Source organism: Lutra lutra, chromosome 12 (assembly GCF_902655055.1).
Source record: "Lutra lutra chromosome 12, mLutLut1.2, whole genome shotgun sequence".
Taxonomy (NCBI): Eukaryota; Metazoa; Chordata; class Mammalia; order Carnivora; family Mustelidae; genus Lutra; species Lutra lutra.
Window position 1 is genome coordinate 38,264,287 of NC_062289.1, and position 21,866 is coordinate 38,286,152.

At 41.2% G+C, this 21,866-nt stretch overlaps 1 protein-coding gene across 32 annotated transcripts in view; it reads right to left on the reverse strand.

Moving 5' to 3' along the window:
* Nucleotides 1–21,866, reverse strand: part of DTNA (dystrobrevin alpha) — a 369,466-nt gene that overhangs the window by 121,624 nt on the left and 225,976 nt on the right. For all 32 annotated transcript variants that reach the window (XM_047696397.1, XM_047696399.1, XM_047696400.1 and 29 more), the window contains one exon: nt 3,861–3,928. In XM_047696397.1, coding sequence (XP_047552353.1) covers nt 3,861–3,927 — 67 coding nt within the window. In that variant the 5' untranslated portion in view covers nt 3,928. The remainder of the gene's footprint in view (nt 1–3,860; nt 3,929–21,866) is intronic.

A 21,866-nucleotide genomic window follows, 5' to 3' on the forward strand; every position in this document is an offset into this window, starting at 1 on the left:
TAATCTAAGGTACTAAACAAACTGATAATTAGGGCATTATCCTCAAGGGAGTTTTGGTTAATGGCAACTTGTTTAGAATTTCTTTAATCAAAGTTGTTGGCCACAGGGTTAATGTTTCATTTTGGTTTTAACATAAGGCTAGTCTTTTTTTTTGGCTTATTTGAGTCCTTAATTTCTTTACCATTTCTTCTTGCTTCTGCTGTTTGTGTTTCTGAGCTCAGAGTAGATGTTTAATGAGATGTGCTGTAATCACCTGAATTTGCCTAAATTTCTTACCCATTGTTCTTCTCATCAATTGCAATGTGTCCTCTGTTTTTTGGCCTTTGAAAGGCCAAGATGCATTAACATTGGCCACCCCCCCCCACCCCCCACCCCTACCCTGACCAAACTTCAGGCAGGCTTCTTCCTGACCCAACACCTCTGACCTCCCTTCCTTAGAGCATTTACTTTAGAGAACTTTTCATTGTAAATTCTTTGTCTGCTCCATTGTGGATGTAATCTCCCAGCCTCTTGCCCGTTTTACAGCCCAGGAATACCTTTCTTAAGGACAGGGGAGCCAAACCTTTGAAATGCAATCATTGAAGGAGATCTCCCAATTGTCTGTTGGAGCATAGAAGCCTAATTTTCTAACTGGGACAATTAACAAACACAACTGACCACCCTCCCCACTAATAATCTTCAGGACTTCTGCACTATTTCACCCCAGTACTTAAAAACCCTCCTGCCTTCCAGATTGAGTTCAATCTCTCTTTTCTCTTGCATAGGTCCTGACTGCTTTGCAATAATCTTGAATAAAGTCTTCCCTGCCTTAACTCCTTCACATGCAATCTTTCTTTGGCATTTGTAATTCCCAAAACAAAGACTCTCTGGCACTTTCTTTTGCTGTTTTAAAAATTTTTTTTCTAGGGGCACCTGGGTGGCTCAGTTGGTTAAGCGACTGCCTCGGGTCAGGTCACGATCCAGGATCCTGGGATCGAGTCCCCCATTGGGCTCCCCGCTCAATGGGGAGCCTGCTCCCGCCCCCCTCCCCACCCCTGCCGCCTGCCTCTCTGCCTACTTGTACTCTTTCTCCCTCTGTCAGATAAATAAATAAAATCTTTTAAAAAATTATATAAAAAATTATTTCTAGAAAATACTCAGCTGACTGGATTTACAATTTCCTCCCTTTTTAGGTCCCTCACAGATTCCTGGGGGAACTTAACTTTCCAAGGCCTGATGTCAGTCTTCCCTGATAATAGTTTCCTTGTGTTTTTTTCTTTTTCTTTCTTTCTTTCTTTTTTTTTTTTTTTTTTTTTTTTGGTGTCCTGCGGATTGAGCTGCTGGAATAACCCATATATTTTTCGACTATTTAACACATTCTCAAGGAGATCATCTCTCTCTTTTGTATGACAGCCTACCTATCACCATCAATTCTTCCTCTGAAATCAGCCAGTTGTCTTAACCATCAGAATCCTACATACTATGGACATGTCCTACTTTGTGTCTAAACAGGATACTCACGAAAGCCTTGTTAAGGTCAGATGTGTATTCCCCTTTGGGGGCCAGCATCTGGGTCTATTACTTAGCACATGCAAGGGAGAAAGACACAGAAGAACTCATAAAATATTTCAATAAAGTGCATGCCATCCCAAAGAAGTGTCTATGAAAAGATAAAATTACAATTTGGGAAATGAATGCAAAATTTTCTTACATCTCTCTCATTTGAAAAATTTAGAGGTTTTCTGTTTCTGTGGCTCTAACACTTACATCACTCATCGTTTGATTTGAACAACTTTAACTCAGAAGACATTTGTGACATACGTATTTGTCTGTGCCAAGGACTACAACAGGTGCAGAAAGAACTGGGACAGTGAACTTAAATTTGGGTAAGTATTTACAAAATCATGAAATAAGACTTTTAAAAAAATCATTCTTACAGTGTGTTGGCTGACACATCTTTAATGTAACAATGATAAATTCAGAGATTTCCCCCCAAGACTTCAGTGCTTTGTTATGTTAAATATTCATTAATTTTTCTTTTTCTGACAAAACACTGGCCCATGATGTATGGGGTGCCTGACTTTGAGTCTAAGCATCTATGGTTTGGGAGGACATCTGTGCTGTCTTGCATTTTGTGGAGATGGGCAGAGATAATTAAGTTCCTTCCTCAGTTAGATTTGTATCAACAAAGGGCACAATTCCAGGGGGCTAGCCATGCCGGAAGTGAAGATACAGGGCCAGACATAGCTGAGGAAATTGGAAGGTCATGGCTGCAACTCTCTCAGGCCCTTTAGACAGGTCTCTGAAAGTGGAAAAAGCAAGGAGCATGATTGAGATTCCTCACATCAATTTTAATTTTCTTTCCTTTTTGTTAGTTCTAACGTTGTCTTGGTGCCTCCAGATTATTGGGAAATGATAAAGAAAAATATGAATCTTATTATCTGGGACTTTCCTTTATCTGCTCCTGACCCTCATTTTTGCCAAATCAGTTCTAGTCTTCAGTAGAAACCTAATTTTGTCTACTGCTTTCTCAGAGAGAAAGGCTTACAACTCACTTCTGCTCATCCTTATGCCTTATGCAGGGAAGGAGAGATAAAAAGACAATAAGAGAATTGTACTTTTTTCTTTACAACATTGAATTTGAGAGGTGTGCCCCCTACCACGACAAGTTCTTCTTTATGAATAAGAAACAATGGTCTGTGGGGCACCTGGGTGGCTCAGTTGGTTAAATGTCAGACTCTTGATTTCAGCTCAGGTCATGACCTCAGGATTGTGAGACTGAGCCCTAAGTTGGACTCTGAGATTGAGCCCCAAGTTGGACTGTACGCTGAGCATGAATCCTGTTTAGCTTTCTCCCTCTCCCTCTGCCCCATCACCCTTGCTCGTGCATGTTCTATTTCTCTCTAAAAAAACAACAAACAAACAAACAAACAAAAAAAGACAATGGTCTGTAATGGAGACATTACCAACCAATTACTTATATGGCAACCAGACATTTACATAAATCAATAACCTTAATTTAATGGATTCTCCACTAAAGTAAGTAAATATAGTTTGGTTTCCCTCATGCAGCAGGTTACCTCCAAGCTCTTTCTGCTTTTCTTTTTCTTTTTTAAGATTTATTTATTTATTTTAAAGAGAGAGCATGTGTGTGAGTAGTGGGAGGAGGCAGAGGGAAAGGGAGAGAGAGAGAGAATTTCAAGCAGACTCCCCATCCAGTGTGGAGCCTGACTCAGGGCTCAGTCCTAGGAGCCTACGATCATGACCTGAGCCGAAACCAAGATTCTGAAGCTTAACTGACTGAGCCACACAGGCATCCCATCTCCAAACTCTTTTTAACTTTATTTTCCTTTTCACTTTTTAGGAACTGGTTTGTGGGACAGATTTTTCTCCTCTCCATAAAGTCCAAATGACAGCATACAGATTGCTCTGGTGATCACGCCTGATTCTTCTTTCCCATAAGGACATATGATGTCATTTTGCAGTTAAAACATTCAATAATTCATTTCACAAACTATATCTAGTGCCTACAATATGCCAGACACAGCGTTGTGGGGGGTATGAACACAGATTTTAAAATTCAGTGGATTGTATTGTACTAAATATTGTTTATCAAGTGTCCATGTATACATAAACATTTGGCTCTGTGAAACTTTTTCTTCCATAGAAAATATGCAGTCTAGTAACAAATTATGAGGGTTTGTTGACTAATTTCACTCTTACCTAACAGGAAGCCAAATTGCTCAAGTGTACATTTCATACAAGGAATTTAGGATTTTAAAGAAAAGTACAAATGACATAAGGATTAAGTGGTTATTTCCAGTCTTTCCATGAGTATTCAATGGAAACTATAGGGTGTTCCTTTAAAGTTCTATACTTACTCATCTCTGCAAACAGCTGTCTTCTTTCTGCCATGGTATTTCCTCTTTTCCCACTATCTTCAATCATTCTAGGAGACAAAATGGTTACAGTGTTATTACCCTCATGCTAATGAGGCAAACAGCCATTTCTATGTAAACATATTTGCTGTAGTTGTGCCACAGAGACAAACTATTCAAAACTGTGTATTTACAAAGTGTAGCTTTACTTTCACTAATTTAAATCACCATACATATTTTTCCATACACAATGTTGTTGTAATTGTTAGAGGGAGTATAAAATTTTTACTTTCTAACATAAAAATAACTACAATAGCAGGTGACCTTGTGCCAAACTGAATACAACCAACCACCATCTGTTAGGTGGTTCATTTCACACATAGTTTCTCTTTCAATCTGGGGAATACCTACAAAGAACATAGAGCAGATATTACAGATTCCATTCAACAAATGATGAGATTGAGAATCTCGTGAGACTTACTAAAGTGAATGATGAAAACATTTGGACTCCAAGACCGGTTTGCTTTCACACCATATTCTGCTGCAGGTTGTCTCAGTGCACCCAAACCCTAGCTTGGATACAGGTTATTTTCTAAATATTGATCTCTAAATTGAGTGTTTGGAACCTGCAACAGGTTTTCTATGCATGATAATTTCAGGCAAGGTGGTTAGGTTCACATCTCTCTCCTTAACCATATTACTGTCTGTAGTAATCACTTAAAAAGTACTATGAAAATGCCAACAGATAAAACAGAATAAAAAAATTTTTCAAAAAAAAAAAAAATTTGACATGAGGAGAAAGAAGATAATGAGAAAGTTAATGGAAATGCTGTTTAGCCCAATAGAGGACTTTGGGCTAAATACTAAGGGCTTTATAGGTTGATGGAGTTGAATTTTTTATAAAGCTAATTAAACTTTGGAAAAACCCAAGTTTCCTCTCTCATTCATGCCTATACATAAACATATATACCACTGTGTTCTGATTCTCAGGCATGGTAAACAGAAGGCTGATCTTTTTTGCGGGTCTTCCAATGGACTCTGCTCTTTCTCAAATATGGTTCTCTCTCTATGCTGTTTTTGGGTCCAGATTCCCCTCTCCCTATGTCTGGCTAACTTGCAATAACCCTTCAGCTCTTAGCTTAGGTGGATCTTCCTCTGAAATCCTCCCTAACTCTATGATCGGCTAGGTTCACTCTCTTTCCTCTGGGCCTCCAGAGCTCACTGTCCCTTTCTCTCAACGCTGACAATTCACTTAACAAATCTTTACTGAGTGCCTTCTATACTCCAGGAACCAAATCAAGTTCTAGGTATAGAACAAAGATCAAGTCACAGCTCTTACCCCTAAGATGTTTACATTCTAGTCATGGAGATACAAAATCGTAGAAGCAAAGAAATCACAAAGATAGAAGATGAAAGATAAGTGAGTGTGAGAGACACGGACTACCTGGGAGTAAATTTAACAGAACTAGGTTGTAGAAGACAGCTTAAAAGATAATGGAGTTGTGTACAAAATAACTCACAGAAGGGTAAAAGAAAATATTGGTTGTGAAACCCAATGTGATGCCAATTATTCCAGTCAAAGAGCCCCACCGGTGGTTTCTATGAGTGAAGGATGATATGCCTACTGCCAGGAAGGGAAAGAAGGGCATGGAACTGCCTTGGTTTACAGAGTTTAGGGAAGAGTGTATTCCTGTTTATGATGGGTGGTGATGTACAGAAGGGTCTGGCCTAAACAATAACTGGAAAGAGTAGGGTTATTAATGAAGTGTCTTCAGTTTGATAACAATTCAGTGCTGAACACAGTTAAGTACTTCCTTTTTATGATTTTAAGTACGCAGGTATGGTTGGTATATAGAGATCTGGTGAAAAACACACCCTTCCTGATTCACAGAACCCCATCTCCTTTACTCCAGAGGAAGTGAGTTGATAATAATCTGACATTCACAAAGTAGTCTGGATACAGCTTCCAATTCTTATTTCAAGAGTTTAGAAGTTGTGTCGAAGCAATAGAGATAGGGGTAGCACCAGTGATATGTTCTTGCATCTGTCTGTATGTTGGAATGAGATGAAAAGAACTGTTAAAAATAAATCACAATGGATGGCCGGCTAGAAAGCTCTGACTGAAAATGTCAGGGAAGGACAGACTGGCCTCCAAACCCAGGCTTACTGTCTGTACCCCTCAACCGGTACCGTTTGTGACATCTCTTTTCTAGTTAACTTTTTGTGTGTCTCTCTGGAAGATTTGTGAGGACGATGACTTCAAATGTTTTAAATTCTTCACAGTGCCTAGTAAAATCCAATCAGTAAATGATATGACTAGATAGTATTTATTGAAAAAAAAAAAAGGAATGAAAAAAATAGAGGAAAGAAGAGGGACAATGAAGAGGAAAGCACAGTAAGAGCTAAGTTTGTTCCCCAGGAAAAGGACTTTTAATGATATTTCCCAAAACTGACTCACAGAAGAGCTCATTTCAGGTTACAACAGTTTCAGAAATTAGTTATTTGAAATGAGGGAGTCTAATTTATATCTATTACCATCTAGGACCATACATTTTAAAGCAAAATCTTGTCTTACAAGACAGAAGTTAAAATAGATGCAAACTACATTGATGTCACCATGTGGTCTATTCATCATCATTTTGTGATTAATTAACTCATAAAAGAACCATAATGAGTTATATAACAGGAATTAATTCTCACTTCTGAGTAAAATGTGTACCTTATAAGGACAAGAAGGAAAAACCCAGTAGTGTGAAAGAATAGAAAACGTGGGACATAATTATAAATATAAAAGGAAAACAACACATTTCTCATTTTACCACTAAGGTTTCCTGGGAAGCAGCACTCTTAGATAAAATTGAGAATACATATTTATTACCCATTGGTCACAGTCATAATAGGAAAAAGGGAAGGCATGCTAGTTTACTGCTTACATGGATTCAACAGAGGGACCGATGGACAGAGTCAGTCCACGAATCGAACAGCCAAGGAACACCACCGTGGGCTCCTTAGTTTCCAATTTAACTCTGATCAGTGGGACTTGAGACACATAATGCTTGACTGTCTTCTTTTTTTTTTTTTTTTAAAGATTTTATTTATTTGTTTGACAGAGAGAGATCACAAGTAGGCAGAGAGGCAGGCAGAGAGAGAGGAAGGGAAGCAGGCTTCCTGCTGAGCAGAGAGCCCGATGTGGGACTCGATCCCAGGACCCTGAGATCATGACCTGAGCTGAAGGCAGTGGCTTAACCCACTGAGCCACCCAGGCGCCCCGCTTGACTGTCTTCTTAGCAAGACTGAAGAGCAAAACTTTCAGTAGAGGAAGGTGGGAGGTTTTTTGCAGAGAGCAATTTTGCTTCTGAAATTGTCACGAAGCTCTGCTCTTCATGAATTTCGTATTACAACAGCTGTCCAAAGTCATATGGAGGAGATGCAGGGGGAAAGAACCCATCTGTGACAGTAGTAATGTCACAAGGTGTGTGGCTCACCAACAGGCCTAATTTGGTGTTTCTGTTACTCCTTCATGTAGACAAGATGCTGGCAAGCTTAGAATTTACCATATTGCATAAATGTCAAAATAGCAAAAGGAACTAACAGGTGATGAATAAGTGATGAGCCCCATTAAGTCATTTCCTTTACTAGGGTTCAGTCCCATGAATTATACAGGGTGTGCCTTGTTTTCATTTATGAGAATCTATCCATTTCATTTATTTAAGAAATATTTATAAGGTAGCTATAACTTGTCAGATACTCTGCTAGTTGCTCAAGATTCAAGGATGAATAGGACATGATCCTTGCTTTTAAGAAGCTCACAGTTAGGAGGAAAAACAAATTATTCCAGATGATAATTGTATTTGGTATAATATGTACAATAATAAAAACATGTATTACTAAATATAGTAGTTTACTTCTGGGAAATCTGAAGGAGGCATCAAAGGGTGACTCTGGAACAGCGCTTTAAAGGATAAACAAGGATTTTCTAGAGAGAAATGAGTGCAGAGTTAGAGGTAATCATGGAAAAAACTTGGAGCTTTAACAAAAATATATGGGAATAGGGAATAGTTCAGTATTGCTGAGTTCAAGTGTGAATAGTGATGCCAGAACAGGCATCAGATCTAGAAGGTCTAGACTGTGTAAGGTTTTCCAGAAGACCGGATGCCACCCATGGTTAAGTAGGAAACTGATGTGTACAGATTTAGGTTTTGGCAAGACAACTTCAGCATACTGAGTAGAGGAAAGATCAGGTAGGAAGGAGGGTAGGGATGGGAGCACATGATTAAGGGAAGAGTCCAGTTGGCTGGAAACATCTGTAATTCAGGAAGAAGAATATATGTGTTATGGTAAAGATTGATTTGACATTCAGGGCATATGCAGTGGGACTTGGTGATTTGCAGTCCCCAGGAAAGAATGGTGGCGGAGGCAAATCAGCATTTGCTCTCCCATACCACTTCACACACTGGAGAAAGCAATCTGTTGCAGTAATGGCTTCACAGAAAGTGAGTTCATCAAGTCACTTTCTTCCAGCACTGTCATCAAAAGGGGGCCACAAAACTGGACGGGGAGGACTCGTGTTCTCTGCCACTATTTATGGGGGACGGATGAAATAACAGAGTAGAACAGTGAGGGAACTAGCAAGAAATAGAGAATAAATCAAAATACAGGGCACAGAGTGTTAGAAGAAATGTGAATTGTATTTTGGCATAGTGAGAACAAGTTCACATTGAAATATCACATTCTTGAGTTACTTCCTTCATGACAGTTCTTTAATCCAGCATCACCCATACTAAACACACATTTCTACGCCACATGTCATAAGAAGTTTTAAACGTAAGATCTTAAACTGATGGTGTCTCACATTAGTATAACTTTCTGAAGATTATAAAATGCTTCTCCCCTATAATCGTGTGAAGAATTTGGGGAGATATTATTATTATTCCCCAGTGATACCTGAAAAACTTGACCCCCAAGCAGGTAAAAAATGTTCCCCCAAAACACATTTTTAGCAGGGGAAGACATTTAATCCCCTTTTTTTTTTTTTTGGCTTTTTATTTTTTTTTAAATGCCTAGGCTGCTATGAATTCTAATCGCCAGTAGCCTTACTCCAGCGGCTACTGTTCAATACCAATTACGATTTCCTGAAACTAGTAAGTGAAAAGAAGTTGATAGAACTGGGTGATTGACAGGCCAAAAGGAAATGGAGAGGATGGGTCCACAGGTCTCTCAAAATGCCGGAGAGATTTCTTCGTGTGCTACTCCCTAACAGAATCCTCCTCCTCTGAACCAGTGTTCTATTGGAACCAATCAAGGACAGGAAAATGATTGCCCGCGTCCAGATTGTTGTAAACCCAGCCACGCAGAAACACACCAATGCACACACTGGTTCACACTCTCAACGTTTTAAATCCACACAAGCCGACAATGTTTTTAGAAAGTCTGGCTCTGCTTTGCCTCTGCTCCACTTAGGCAAACACTTAAAACCTGCAGACTTGGCGCTTAGTATGACGAGCCTGTTTCCAGGCTTTATTTCCCTCAGCTCTGCTCCAGCGGGATGACACGAGGGTGCTGGGTTCAGCAATCACCAGGCCCTGCGATCCCCCAAGTTAATAACTGCAGTCAAGGCCATTTCAAGCTCCTTTCCTCCTTTAATTGATTTATTGGTGGCATATAAATGCCTGTTTCCATTTCTGCTAATGAAAGAAGCCTCTGATAGGACTTTCTCAGATTTACATTCTCGTCCTCATCTTTGGCAATATAATAAAAAAGTATTCAGAGCTCTTTCCCAAGGCAAAGTATAATTGCACTTGCTTTTTACTTCCCAGTCCTTTATCAAGATGAGCCCCTGTAAGTAGGAAAACGCTGTGACTAAAATAAATGGCTATAATGGGGTTCGGATTTCTTTTATTTTGAATGTCATCTTCTGCTCTTGGAACTTGGGTCTTATGATGGTGGGGGTGGGGAGAGGTATGAGCTCACTATTTTACTATAATGACCGGCTGGATGCGTCATCTGGGATTTGATCTCCCCTGCAAAGAACCAACCATAGTAGTAGTACTCGGCTGTGACTGCCCATCACGCTAGCCTGGAGACCTTGTGAAAATGCAGATATCTGGATCTACTGAACCTGGGGTTGGAATGGAGCACTTGTGTTTTGTTTTGTTTTAAAGATTTTATTTATTTGAAAGAGAGAATGAGAGAGCACAGGCAGGGGGAGCGGCAGAGGGAGAGGGAGAAGCAGTTTCCCTGCGGGGCAGGGAGCCCAGCATGGGGCTTGATCCCAGGACTGGGATCAAGACCTGAGCTGAAGGCAGATGCTTAACCAGCTGAGCCACCCAGGTGCCCCAGCACTTGTGTTTTTAAGAGCACCACAGGTGCTCCTGACACACTCCTGAGTTAGAAATAGAACAGTAGTTGACTTTGACCTCAGAACCTATTGGCAGAACTTTAGGGTGGAATTCTTATGTTGCTTTCTTTCTCTTATTTGTAAGACCCACTTTAAAAATGTACCTTGAGGGGCACCTGGGTGGCTCAGAGGGTTAAAGCCTCTGCCTTCGGCTCAGGTCATGATCCCAGGGTCCTGGGATTGAGCCCCACATCGGGCTCTCTCCTTGGCAGGGAGCCTGCTTCTTCTCTCTCTCTCTGCCTGCCTCTCTGCCTACCTGTGATCTCTCTCTGCCGAAAACATAAATAAAATATTTTTTTAAAAATGTACTTTGAGCCCAGGAAGAAGACAATTAATTCTTTGGGGGATGTGAATATACAGAAACATTTACATACAATGATATGGGCACCTAAGGAGGCAAACTTTAAGAAATAAAAAGTGCCATTAAAAAGTTGAGAAGACCGGGGCGCCTGGGTGGCTCAGTGGGTTAAGCCTCTGCCTTCAGCTCAGGTCATGATCTCAGGGTCCTGGGATGGAGCCCTGCATCGGGCTCTCTGCTCAGAGGAGAGCCTGCTTCCCCGCCCCCCTCCGCCGCCTGTCTCTGCCTCTTGTGATCTCTCTCTCTCTGTGTCAAATAAAGAAATAAAATCTTAAAAAAAAAAAAAAAGTTTAGAAAACCATTATTATTCCAGGAAGAATGACTGAGCGGTACTGTCAAGTCAGGAAGGAACCTGCTGTTCTGGGGTAAGAGTGTACCTGGTGTTTAAGGACATTTGCTTTTGTTTGGTTTTGTTTGCTTTCTTTTGGCTTGGTAAGAGGCTGGGACTTCTGCTCATTAGCACCTGCCATCACCTCCTTATTAGCCGTAATGGCTTTAAAGATTGCAAGAGCATGGATGGGAGCAACTTGGTGTGAGTAAAAAGGAAACTTTTAGAAGGAAGATGATGAAAATTTGAATTCTGTAATGTGGGATTCAAAGTTATTAGAATGTTTCTGATGGACTGGAGAGCCTGTCTAGGAGCTTGATGAAAAGGCCTTCTCCTAAGGGGAGATCACTCTAAGAAGGGGGTCGTCTATAGTGTTGCTGCCAACACTGCACTGGGACCCAAGATTTTTCAGAACATCACCTTTTATTCAATATCATGTGCCTTTGGGACAATGGTATTGTGTGTGTGTGTGTGTGTGTGTGCGCGCGCGTGCATGTGTGTGTGTGTTTGTATATCTGTATTTCCCAAGAGGAATAATGTTAAGAGTATAGGCCACCTGGTCATGGTGGAACTATGGCTGTCCCCAACACCAGAGAGAGAGAGAGGTTTCTTTGTTCTCCTACTGGGATTTCTTAATTCTTAGCTTCTGGGGGATAGGTGCTGGGAAATGACTGCTTTCTGATCATTTGGGACTTTCTCAGTTCAGTGTAAGAGGTCACGGCTCATAAACAGAGGTCTGTTTCTTTTTCCTACACGTCTAATAATTGAAAACAAATTAAGTGAAAAGTTCTCTCCCTCCATAAGTAGAAGACTGATTATTTTTCATTAATCTTGCAATGGGACAGCCCCCACTTTCTAACTACATTTTTGAGCCCCACTTAGAATAGTGAGATTATACTGTATATATACATAGACATTTATAAGAGTAAAACATTTTGAAAAATGTTAAGATTGTAATTCCAAATTCTGTTCAAGTGACTGAGTTAAATTTATCTTCTCAATAATGAGGCTTCAAAATGACAGGATATATTAGCTCATTAAGCAGTGCAATGTTGTCCAGGCCATCATTTAAGTTATAGATCCTTCTAATGATTTGATAAAAGCTAAGGACCCTCACCCCACCAAAACGTTTATTTACATACATGGATACACAAATAAAGGAAGTATAATTGCTTATGTGGGCTGGTTTAGGAGAAGAAGGCTGGGAATTGGTGGGGATCAAAGGTAGGTTTGTTTTATAGGGAGCACCAACTGTTGGTGAAAGGGAGCAGCCAATCACAATGGGGGTATCTGCAAAGAAACTGCCCAGAGAGAAAGTGCAAGAAGGCTTGTGGGGGCCTTTTGAGGCCAGGCAAACAGGAAGGATGTCGAGGAGAAGGCTGTGATGGGCTCCTCACATGGTAGAAACCAGCATGCCTGTGTCTGCACACTTCATATTCACGTGTCAGTCAGAAACTCACATCTGATCAATCCCAAGTGCTTTAGGACATTATGGTGTGACTCCTGCTGCTTGAAAGGATTCTAATGCATATTTATTTTGAAAGATCATAAGAAGAGTAGTAGAAAGAGATAGGTCCCCCCTTGTCTGATTCCAGTGCATTATGGGGAAAAAAATGGAGCAGTTACTGATGCATGGGCCAGTTGTTATCTAAACTTCTGGAAGTGTGACTTCTAGGAGAAGAACTGGGAAAAACAAAGTGAGATTAAGTGTAGGACATGGCATTGAGCAATCAAGATACAGACCAGAGAGGCTTGTATGCTTTAAAATGTCCATTTTTTATTTTTTAGGGTTAAGGTATGTTATGTGTGGGGACATTGAAAAGGCAGAGTCAGGTAAGAAAACTGTTTTCTGCAGTAGGATGAGAAAATCAGACTCTTTCTGGGTAGAAATAGTAATAATAAGATTAAAAGAACAACCACCACAACACTATTTAAAACAATTACCCTGTTACAAAAAAAGCTTGCCCTGTACCAAGCATTATGCAGGAGTTTTCTCATTGTGTTCTTAGAAGAGCACTGTATGTTGATATTGGTGTTCCCATTTTACCAATGTGGACACTGAACTTCTGAGAAATTAAGTAATCACCTAAGTGACCAGTTTAGAGTTTCAAACAAGACATATCTGACTACAGAGCCCACCGGGCTTCTTAAGACCAAAATGGCATTGTATGAAGTAAGACTCAAGGGAACGTCTTGTTTTCCTCTGAGGATGGTGGTGGTGGGACAGTCCCACACATACACACAATGAAGGAGGCTGGAACATCCCTGAAGATGTGCGTTAGTGGATGCCAAGGGGAGCTGGGTGGGATGGTGGTAAGGGTTTGAGAGCTGGCATGATTTCATTAAGAAAAGAAACCTACAGGTCATAAAGCTCATAGGTCCTCTGCACTCCCTACTTCAAGTTCTCCCACCTCTCCTCTTTTCATTTTATTCTCTCTTCCTGTCTCCAGACTCTTCTTCTTGCTCTTTCTTTTCCTTTCCTTAACTCTTCTCCTTTCTTCACTTTCTTCCTTTCTACGTGTATGAGGGACTATGACTCAAACCAATAAAATAGACAGTTCTTAAGCTTGAGAAAGAAAGATCAAGCAAGGATAGCTGGAAAAGAAAACAGAAGGTTATATGGTGAGTAAGTTCTGTGGATCTAATGTACAGCATGATGATTATAGTTAGTAATGAATTTTAAACTTGAACTTTGCTAAGAGAGTACATCTTTAGCTTTCTCATAAAAACAAAAGAAGGTAACTACTTGAGGTGAGGAGTGTGTTAAGTAACTTGCTTGCGGGAATCATTTCAAAATGTACAGATATATCAAATCATGTTGTACATTGTACATATATTATAGTTTTATTTGTCAATCATGCCTCAATAAAGCTGGGAAAATTAAGTTTATGCCTTTAAAAGGCAAATTTCCCTGGGAGAATCAGAAAACTCACCTTGGTATAATTAATTTGGTATAAATTCTTCTTCTTTTTTTTTTTTTAGAGAGAGGCAAGAGAACATGGGGGAGGGGTAAAGGGGGAGGAAGAGAGAGAGACTCTTAAGCAGGTTCCATGCCTAGTGTGGACCCTGAAGTGGGGCTTAACGTGGGGCTCATGACCCTGAGGTCATGACCCTGAGACCATGACCTTCGCCGAAAATAAGAGCCAAACACTTAACAGACTGAGCCACCCAGGCACCCCAACTGTCCTTTGAGATAAAGATGACAAGAGGGCAAATGGGGAAAGGGGGCTAAGATAGGCAGGAAGACGTCAATAGGACCACCACTATCTTTTTACAGATTAAGAACCAATACAAAGCATGAAAAGAACACAGGGTTCCAAATACAGTCCATGAAGGATATGAAAAGATGAGAGTGTCCACTAAATTATTTTTAAGCCCCCTTCCTTCTTACTAATTCTTCTGTATGTCTCTCAAAATATATTTGTGCCAGAACAAATATTTTCAAAGGGCAAATCTCAAGAATCCTAGATGGTAAAAGAAGTTATTTTGTTCTCACTTCCAGTGAGGAATAAGGGAATCTACATTTAACAACTTTTCACCCTAGCGTAATCTGTCGGTAAAAAGTGGAATGGAGGCTAACCCGTAGTTAAATATTAAATTACTTAATATCATGGTATTTTTTTCCTTTCTCTACTCAAATTCTCTCAGAAGAAAATATCTCAGGCTGATACAATATAAAACAACCCAGAAAATGGCATTGATATTGTAGGGACTCTGCTGATTCCTATCCAGTAGAGTCCCAGCCAAGTCTATGGGGTTAATATACGCACATGCCAAAATTAAATAGGCCACATGGAAAAGAAGCAGGCAGAGTGTATGAGCTGCCAGAAGTTATGGCTGCAAGATCCCCAGCAGTAAACAATGGCATTCTGCACACTATGGTCCTTTCCCTGAGACGAGGGCTGACTGGCCTGACAGGAGTAGAGAATGGAAAGAGAAGAAACAGAGGCAGCCCTTATTTCTTGCCTCTGGATCTGTTTCTATGAATTAGAAGCCTCTTCGTTATGTCCTTCCTTTGAAGAGAATTTGTCTGAAACTAAGGAATGACTGGAAGAAATCTCTGTTTCTTGAGAGAACCATGGCTCTAAGTTGATGGCTGCCAAGAATTTTAGTGGGGAAGAATAGCGGGTGGGAAGGCGCCTTCTTTCTCAGCCTTGCATCTCGCAGGCCCTCTGGATCATTTTGTGGAGGCAGAAGCATGACTGCCTGGGTTATGTAACAGGAAGGGACTCTGAGATTCATTTGCAGAGAATAATAACAATTATTAGTTAACATGCATTAAGTGTTTACCTTGTGTGGGTAGGCTCTGAATTTCTTACCCTAATTCTAAGATAGGTTATATGACACTACCCTGTTTTATACAGAAGAAAACCAAGTCCGAAGAGGTAGGCAGAATAACGACCTCCCAAGGAGGTTCAGGTCCCAGTCTCCAAAATTTGTGAATATGTCACCTTATATAGCAAAAGGGACTTTGCAGATGTGATTAAATTAAGGATTTTGTGATGAGATTATCCTGGATTATGTGGGTGGGTTCAATATAATTATGAGTCCTCATAAAGGAAAGAGACACACTGAAGATGGGGGTAAGGCCCACAAACCGAGGGACACAGGTGGCCTCCTGGAAGCTGGGAAAGGCGAGGAAATGAATTCTCCTCTAGGACTTCCAGAAGGAAAGCAACCCTGCCAACACCCTGATTTTAGACAGACCCTTTTGGACTTCTGGACCTCCAGAACTGTAAGATAATATATTTATATTGCTTTAAGCCACAAATTCGTGATAATTCATTACAGCAGAAGAGGACCCTAATCCAGCTTGAAAGGTTAGGAAACTTCCATGCGATCACATTGCTGGTAGCCACAGAACCAGGACTGGATTCACAAGTCTCTCCAGAGAGTCTATTTGCTACACAACCATCCTGTGTCTCCTTAGACTCTGCTGGCTTGCAAAGACCATTCATTCATTTACTGAGACCTACTATAACGTTTACAGTCCTATTTAATCCTTAGATCTGTAGGTGTTATTGTTCCTATTTTACACATGAGAAAAGTGAGGCTAAGAGATTTTTAAAAGCTAAAATTTATACCTAGGTCAGTCTCTCTGTCATTCCAATTTTTTTTTTAAGATTTTATTTATTTATTTGACAGAGAGATCACACGTAGGCCGAGAGGCAGCCAGAGGGGGAGGGAGAAGCAGGCTCCCTGCTGAGCAGAGAGCCCAATGCAGGACTCAATCCTAGGACCCTGAGATCATCACCTGAGCTGAAGGCACAGGCTTAACCCACTGAGCCACCCAGGTGCCCCACCTTCTGAGGTTTTAGCTTCCTATCCTTCTGCCATATATTTTTGACCAACATTTATTTGGCATATGCTAAACACATCACAAAACCTAAACTCAAATTTGAGTGCTTTGTTCCTCAGTAAGTCTTGAACAAATCTACATATATAGGAGTCACTATATCAACCATGGTCTAGGAATATTCTACTCCGGATGGTTAGTGGTGGAATCTCTGGACGCAGTTACCATTGACACATGCTCTTTCAATCTCAGTGGCTTAATGATTAGAATTAATTAGGCTACACTCTGATGCCATGTATATCAACACATTTAATTAGCTCTGGTTGCTTAATTTGTATGGTCAAATTTAATAGAGGTAAATCTAGTAAAGAATATTCTCAGATTATTAAGATATGAGATCACATATCTGACTATCACAATAGATGAGTCATTAGAACCCCAAGCTATCACATATCGAGAATCATCTGGATGGGAGATTACCCTGCTTCTAATAGATACAATATTCTGCAACATAGGAGGTGCTAGCTAACCAAAGCGTCTAGAAATGAGGTGCCTGCTACTGGGAACTTTATGATCCCCCCAAAGCCTATACTACAACGAATTGCATTTACCCAATTAAAAGATCACATCTTTTTATTATGTCACGTTATTTTTACCATAATATAAAGCACAAAGTGATATACAATACGATTATGTAGAAAACGGACCTGCCTAGAGGACCAGAAAACAAAGCTAACTGAATCATAACCCCCACCTTAACTGGTGATGGAACAAATAAAACACACACATGCACAAACACCCCGTTTCTCTGACTCCATGGCACCCTTACTCCCCAGTACCACAGACAGGCCCCTAGAAACAGTCACAGAGAGGCAAAGTAAGAACTGTAGCCCTCGAACAAAACATCTGTAGCCAAATAACATCAATGCCACCGTGGGTATGCTTCTGAGATTGTAAAAATCCAATCTTGTGATGCATAACTATATGTCTGTTCTGTAAATCTGTGAATACTGAAAGCAAGTGTTCCAGAGTCATGCTCCAGTGTCTGCATTTATGAAAACAAGTGTCCCTGGACCTCGTGAGAACATACCAAAGAGTAACAAGCGGCAGGCTCAGCATCCAAGCCCGAACAAGCCATTCCTTTTAAATAAAGGCTTTGCGGAGAGGTACTCAAGCCGTTTCCTGCCGGTCTGGCCACACAGACTAGCGCCCACAATTTCACTGTCATTTAATGCCCCAGAGCAGTGAGCCATTTAATAGCACGTTGGTGACTTCAAAGACGTAATGAGTCTAAACTACTACCTGAAATGATTAGGTACTGCAGGAAATTACTACCGAAAAACTGTTCTTTAAAAGCTCCAAAAAACTGTCGAAAGGGATTCTGGGACATCGGTAGTTGCTCTATGTGACCAACAGCATCCTTTGAGCTCACGTAGTGTAGAAATCCGTCTCCGAGGCTCCCTTCCAGCTGGGAGCTGTTATCTTCTTGGGCTTGAAATACAAATCAGTCCTGTCTCTTACACAGTTACATGAAGTCAAGGCATTTCAAATAAAAGAGCCTGCATAACATTTCAGGGGCAAAAACAAAACAAAACAAAACAAACAAATAACCAAAACACAAACAAAAAAAACCCCAAAACAACCCAAAAAACAAAAACTTTGTAAATAAAGGAGTCAGACCAAGAAGCTCCTCATTGTTATTTCCCCATTTGTAATATGTCAGTAAAATACAGTTTCCCAACTCTGTGGGGTCACTTGGTGAGAACAACGATACTCAGAAATCAAGCGATAGGTTAAGGCTGCACAGTCAAGTAGCAAAATCAAAAATTGAAATTCTTGGGTCCTGGTTAGAGATGCCTTTCAGTCCACAATATTGGATAACACTGCCTTCACAAGTCCATGACACTCCTCCTCTTTTCTGATGTGCCGATCTATTTCTTTGAGGCACTGCTCCTAGTGTCAAATGTTTTAGGGAACTTTTATCAAAAAATTAATATGGGGTGTTAGGGATGGGGGTCCGGGGAGTAAGGAATGAGAACCTTGGCACTCACAAATGATTGTCATGATCGCAAGGGCCTGCGGAAGTCTTCTCAAGAAGGCAAGGCAGTGCCCTATGGAACCATATGCCTGAAAATGTTTTAAATTTGAGTTATTGTTCTCTAAACTCCATTAATAGTCTGCAAAGCAGCCAAGCTAATGAGTTCTTGAAATGGCAGTTTTTTGAAATCTGGTGTGCCTTTGTTCATCCCAACTTTAGGATTACACCAATAATTTCTGGAGGTGTGTAGGGGGCCGACTTGTTGTGATGGTGAAGAATAGAAAGAGACTAAGTCTCTCACCTCCAAGCAAAAAGAAAAAAAAAAAAAAGAGGTCATTTTTTAGTTTTTAAATATGACCAGTGTGCTTATTTTTTTAAAGATTATTTATTTGACAGAGAGAGGCACAGTGAGAGAGGGAACATAGGCAAGGGGAATGGGAGAGGGAGAAGCCGGCTTCCCGCTGAGCGGCGAGCATAATGTGGGGCTCAATCTCAGAACCCTGGGATCATGACCCCAGCCGAAGGCAGCTGCTTAACTGACTAAGCCACCCAGGCACCCCGTGTTCATTTTTAATATAGAGCCTGCTTATATCTGAATCACAATCAGAGCCTTTTTTAGTTTAAAAAGTTCAAGCTAATTACAGTTTTTCTCTGCAAAAGTTGTCAAGAATTATTTGCAACATGCTTTTGGCAACTTTTTCTAGCACAGCATTCCATGCTAATCCTCCATTAATGTGAGCTCACGGGCCTGGGCTCTCAGAACCAAGCCTGGCCCGGGACTGTGAACTCTGCATGAGACTATAGATGGACGGGATGTGGGAAAGAGACATTACTATGAGATCCGCCTTTCTTACTGTCAAATGTCCTCTTATAGACACTGTAGACTCCAAGAGTAGAGGCAAGGGACAGCAGATAGAAGGAGAGAATAAAGGGGTCAAGGTGCAGAAGAAGCAGGAGGCAGAGAAGCTGAAGGAGGGTGACCACTCAACCTCAAAAAAGGTGTCCAGGCTTTCCTTGGTTTACTCAGTAATTGGGATTGTCAGTAAACCACAGAAGGGTAGAACCACAAATACGAACACCTTTGTTTTGAAACAAGTAGACATACTACACTACTTAATTTCTGGAGTCCCTGGGGCTCTCACTGGCAGAGGCTATACCGTGGCTGTTTTTCTTGGTTTAGATGTCGTGCCTTATTAAGGCAGCTTGTGATTATATGAGCTCATTCAGGAGCCTTGCCTTTTGTAGCTAACGGACTCCGTAGTAAACTAAGATACCTTCTGATGAACAGCAAGTAAATGCAGGATGGACTTCCCACCACCTTTAATTTAAAGTCCAAATCCTTAAAATGTCTCTGTAGGATCTGAGCAATCTGGCTCCGAGGTTCATCACTGGCCACTGGTTCATCACTGGTCACTCTGTTCACTCATTGCCTTGCGGTCACATATGGCTGGGGGTCCTCCCTTCCTCTGCCTGGAATATTCTCTTTTCTCTTCCCTGTACAAATCCCAACCTCTCTCAGCCCCAAACCTGGCCAGCTCCCATTAGCATCACTACCCTAGGGCAACCTTTCCTAATTTCACTAATACACTCTAGCTGTCTGCTTTCATAATGCCCTCATAATTTACTTTTATAACTTTTATCACAATTATAGTCATAGAATACTTTATGAAATTGGTTTTTTGGGGTCTGTATCACTCATAAGACTCAGTTTCATGAAGGGCATGCAGCATCTCAGGGATGTTCATTAGTACCACTAGTGCCTAAAAGGAATGAGTGAAGCAAAGGAGGATGATTTCACTGGCCACAGGCCATTTGGGTGGCTTCCACTGTACAGAGGTGGAAAAAAGGAGTCACTGGAAGATTTCTGTGCCCAGGAGTTAAAAATTGCAAGCAGTAATGACAGAATATTAATCTGACAGTGTATATATAGGGTGAATTGGAGAAGGGGGAGACAAAAAAAAGCCTGAGAAGATCAGACTCGGAAGGTTGGGTGGTGAAACTTGGCTTGTCCTCTCTCAGAGCAGCCATTTGCTGTATACACTGTTCAGAGGAAGGACCACACCACAGATGGCTCAGTTGTGGCTAAGAGAAACTACTTATAAATAAAATGAGAGTCCCACCGAGACTCAAAGGAGACTTGACAGGTGAGGACCTGGTCCCAATGTCAGATTCCAGGAGGGAGAGTCAAGATGGCAGAGAAGTAGCAGACTGAGACAACATCAGGTAGCAGGAGATCAGCTAGATAGTTATCAAACCATTCCGAACACCTACAAACTCAACAGGAGATCAAAGAGAAGAAGAGCAGCAATTTTAGAAAAGAAAATTGACCACTTTATGAAGGGTAGGACATGCGGAGAAGTGAATCCAAAGTGATGGGAAGATAGACTGTGGGGGGAGGGACCGTCTCCCAGCAAGCGGTGGAGCAACGGAGCACAAAATCCAAACTTTTAGAAGTCTGCTCCACTGAGGGACATCGCTCCAGAGGCTAAGCAAGGGTGAAGCCCTCGCAGGGACAGTGTGATCTCAGGTCCCGTGGGTTCACGGAAGGATCAGGGGTGTCTGAGTGTCACAGAGCTCGCAGGTATCAGCGTAGGGAAGCCGACTACAGAAATGGAGCTGAGGAGTGAGCTCTGAGCTTGGGGTTACCTTAAACTGTGATGCACAGCACAGTCGGATCACTGCTCTTTGAGCAGGGACCCCACATGTAGCAGATCCAGGGACACTCACCTTTGTCCTCTGGAGGAGCAGAGCAGCAGGAATCTGCTGGGTTTGGAGACTCCAAACAGGGCCGTGCATCAGAGACAGAAATGCTCGGTCACAGGCTGGGTGAGCTCGGAGCATGACCGGAGACCAGGGAGACAGGAGTGATTGAACTCTTTTCTCTGAGGGCGCACCGAGGAGAGGGGCCCGGAGCTCTCGGCTCCTCCAGGCCGGAGACTGGGAAGCTACCATTTTCATTCCCGTCCTCCAAACCGGTATGGAAAGTGTTCAGGGAACTAAAGCTCCCAAGAGCGAACCCGAGCAGATTACTTAGCCCAGCCCCTGGCAAGGGTGGTGCAATTCCGCCTCAGGCAAAGACATTTGAGAATCACTGCAACAGGCCCCTCCCCCAGAAGATCAGCAAGAACATCCAGCCAAGACCAAGCTCACTGATCAAGGAGAACAGCGGAATTCCAGAGGAGGGGAAAGCAAAGTATGGAATTCATGGTTTTCTCCCCATGATTTTTTAGTCTTGCAAAGTTAATTAAATTTTTAAAATTTTATTTCTTTCTTATCCTAATTTTTTTAACTTTTCCTCTTTTAATTTTTTTTAACTAGTTTATCTTAACAATACCTCTCTAAAGAAACCCTTTTTAAACCTTCATTATTATAGTCATAGTTTATCCTTCATTGTATCTAACTTTATTTTTTGTATACATATAGGGTTTTTTCTTCTAAAAAATTTTGGGATACAATTTCTTCTAATAGATCAACATATACTCTAAATCTAGCACAGGGCTTTGTTCTAGTCTCCAGCCTAAGCACATTATCTCCACTTTCTTTTTCTTTCTTTTTCCAACCAACTTATCAATTCCTTTTTTAGAAATTTAAA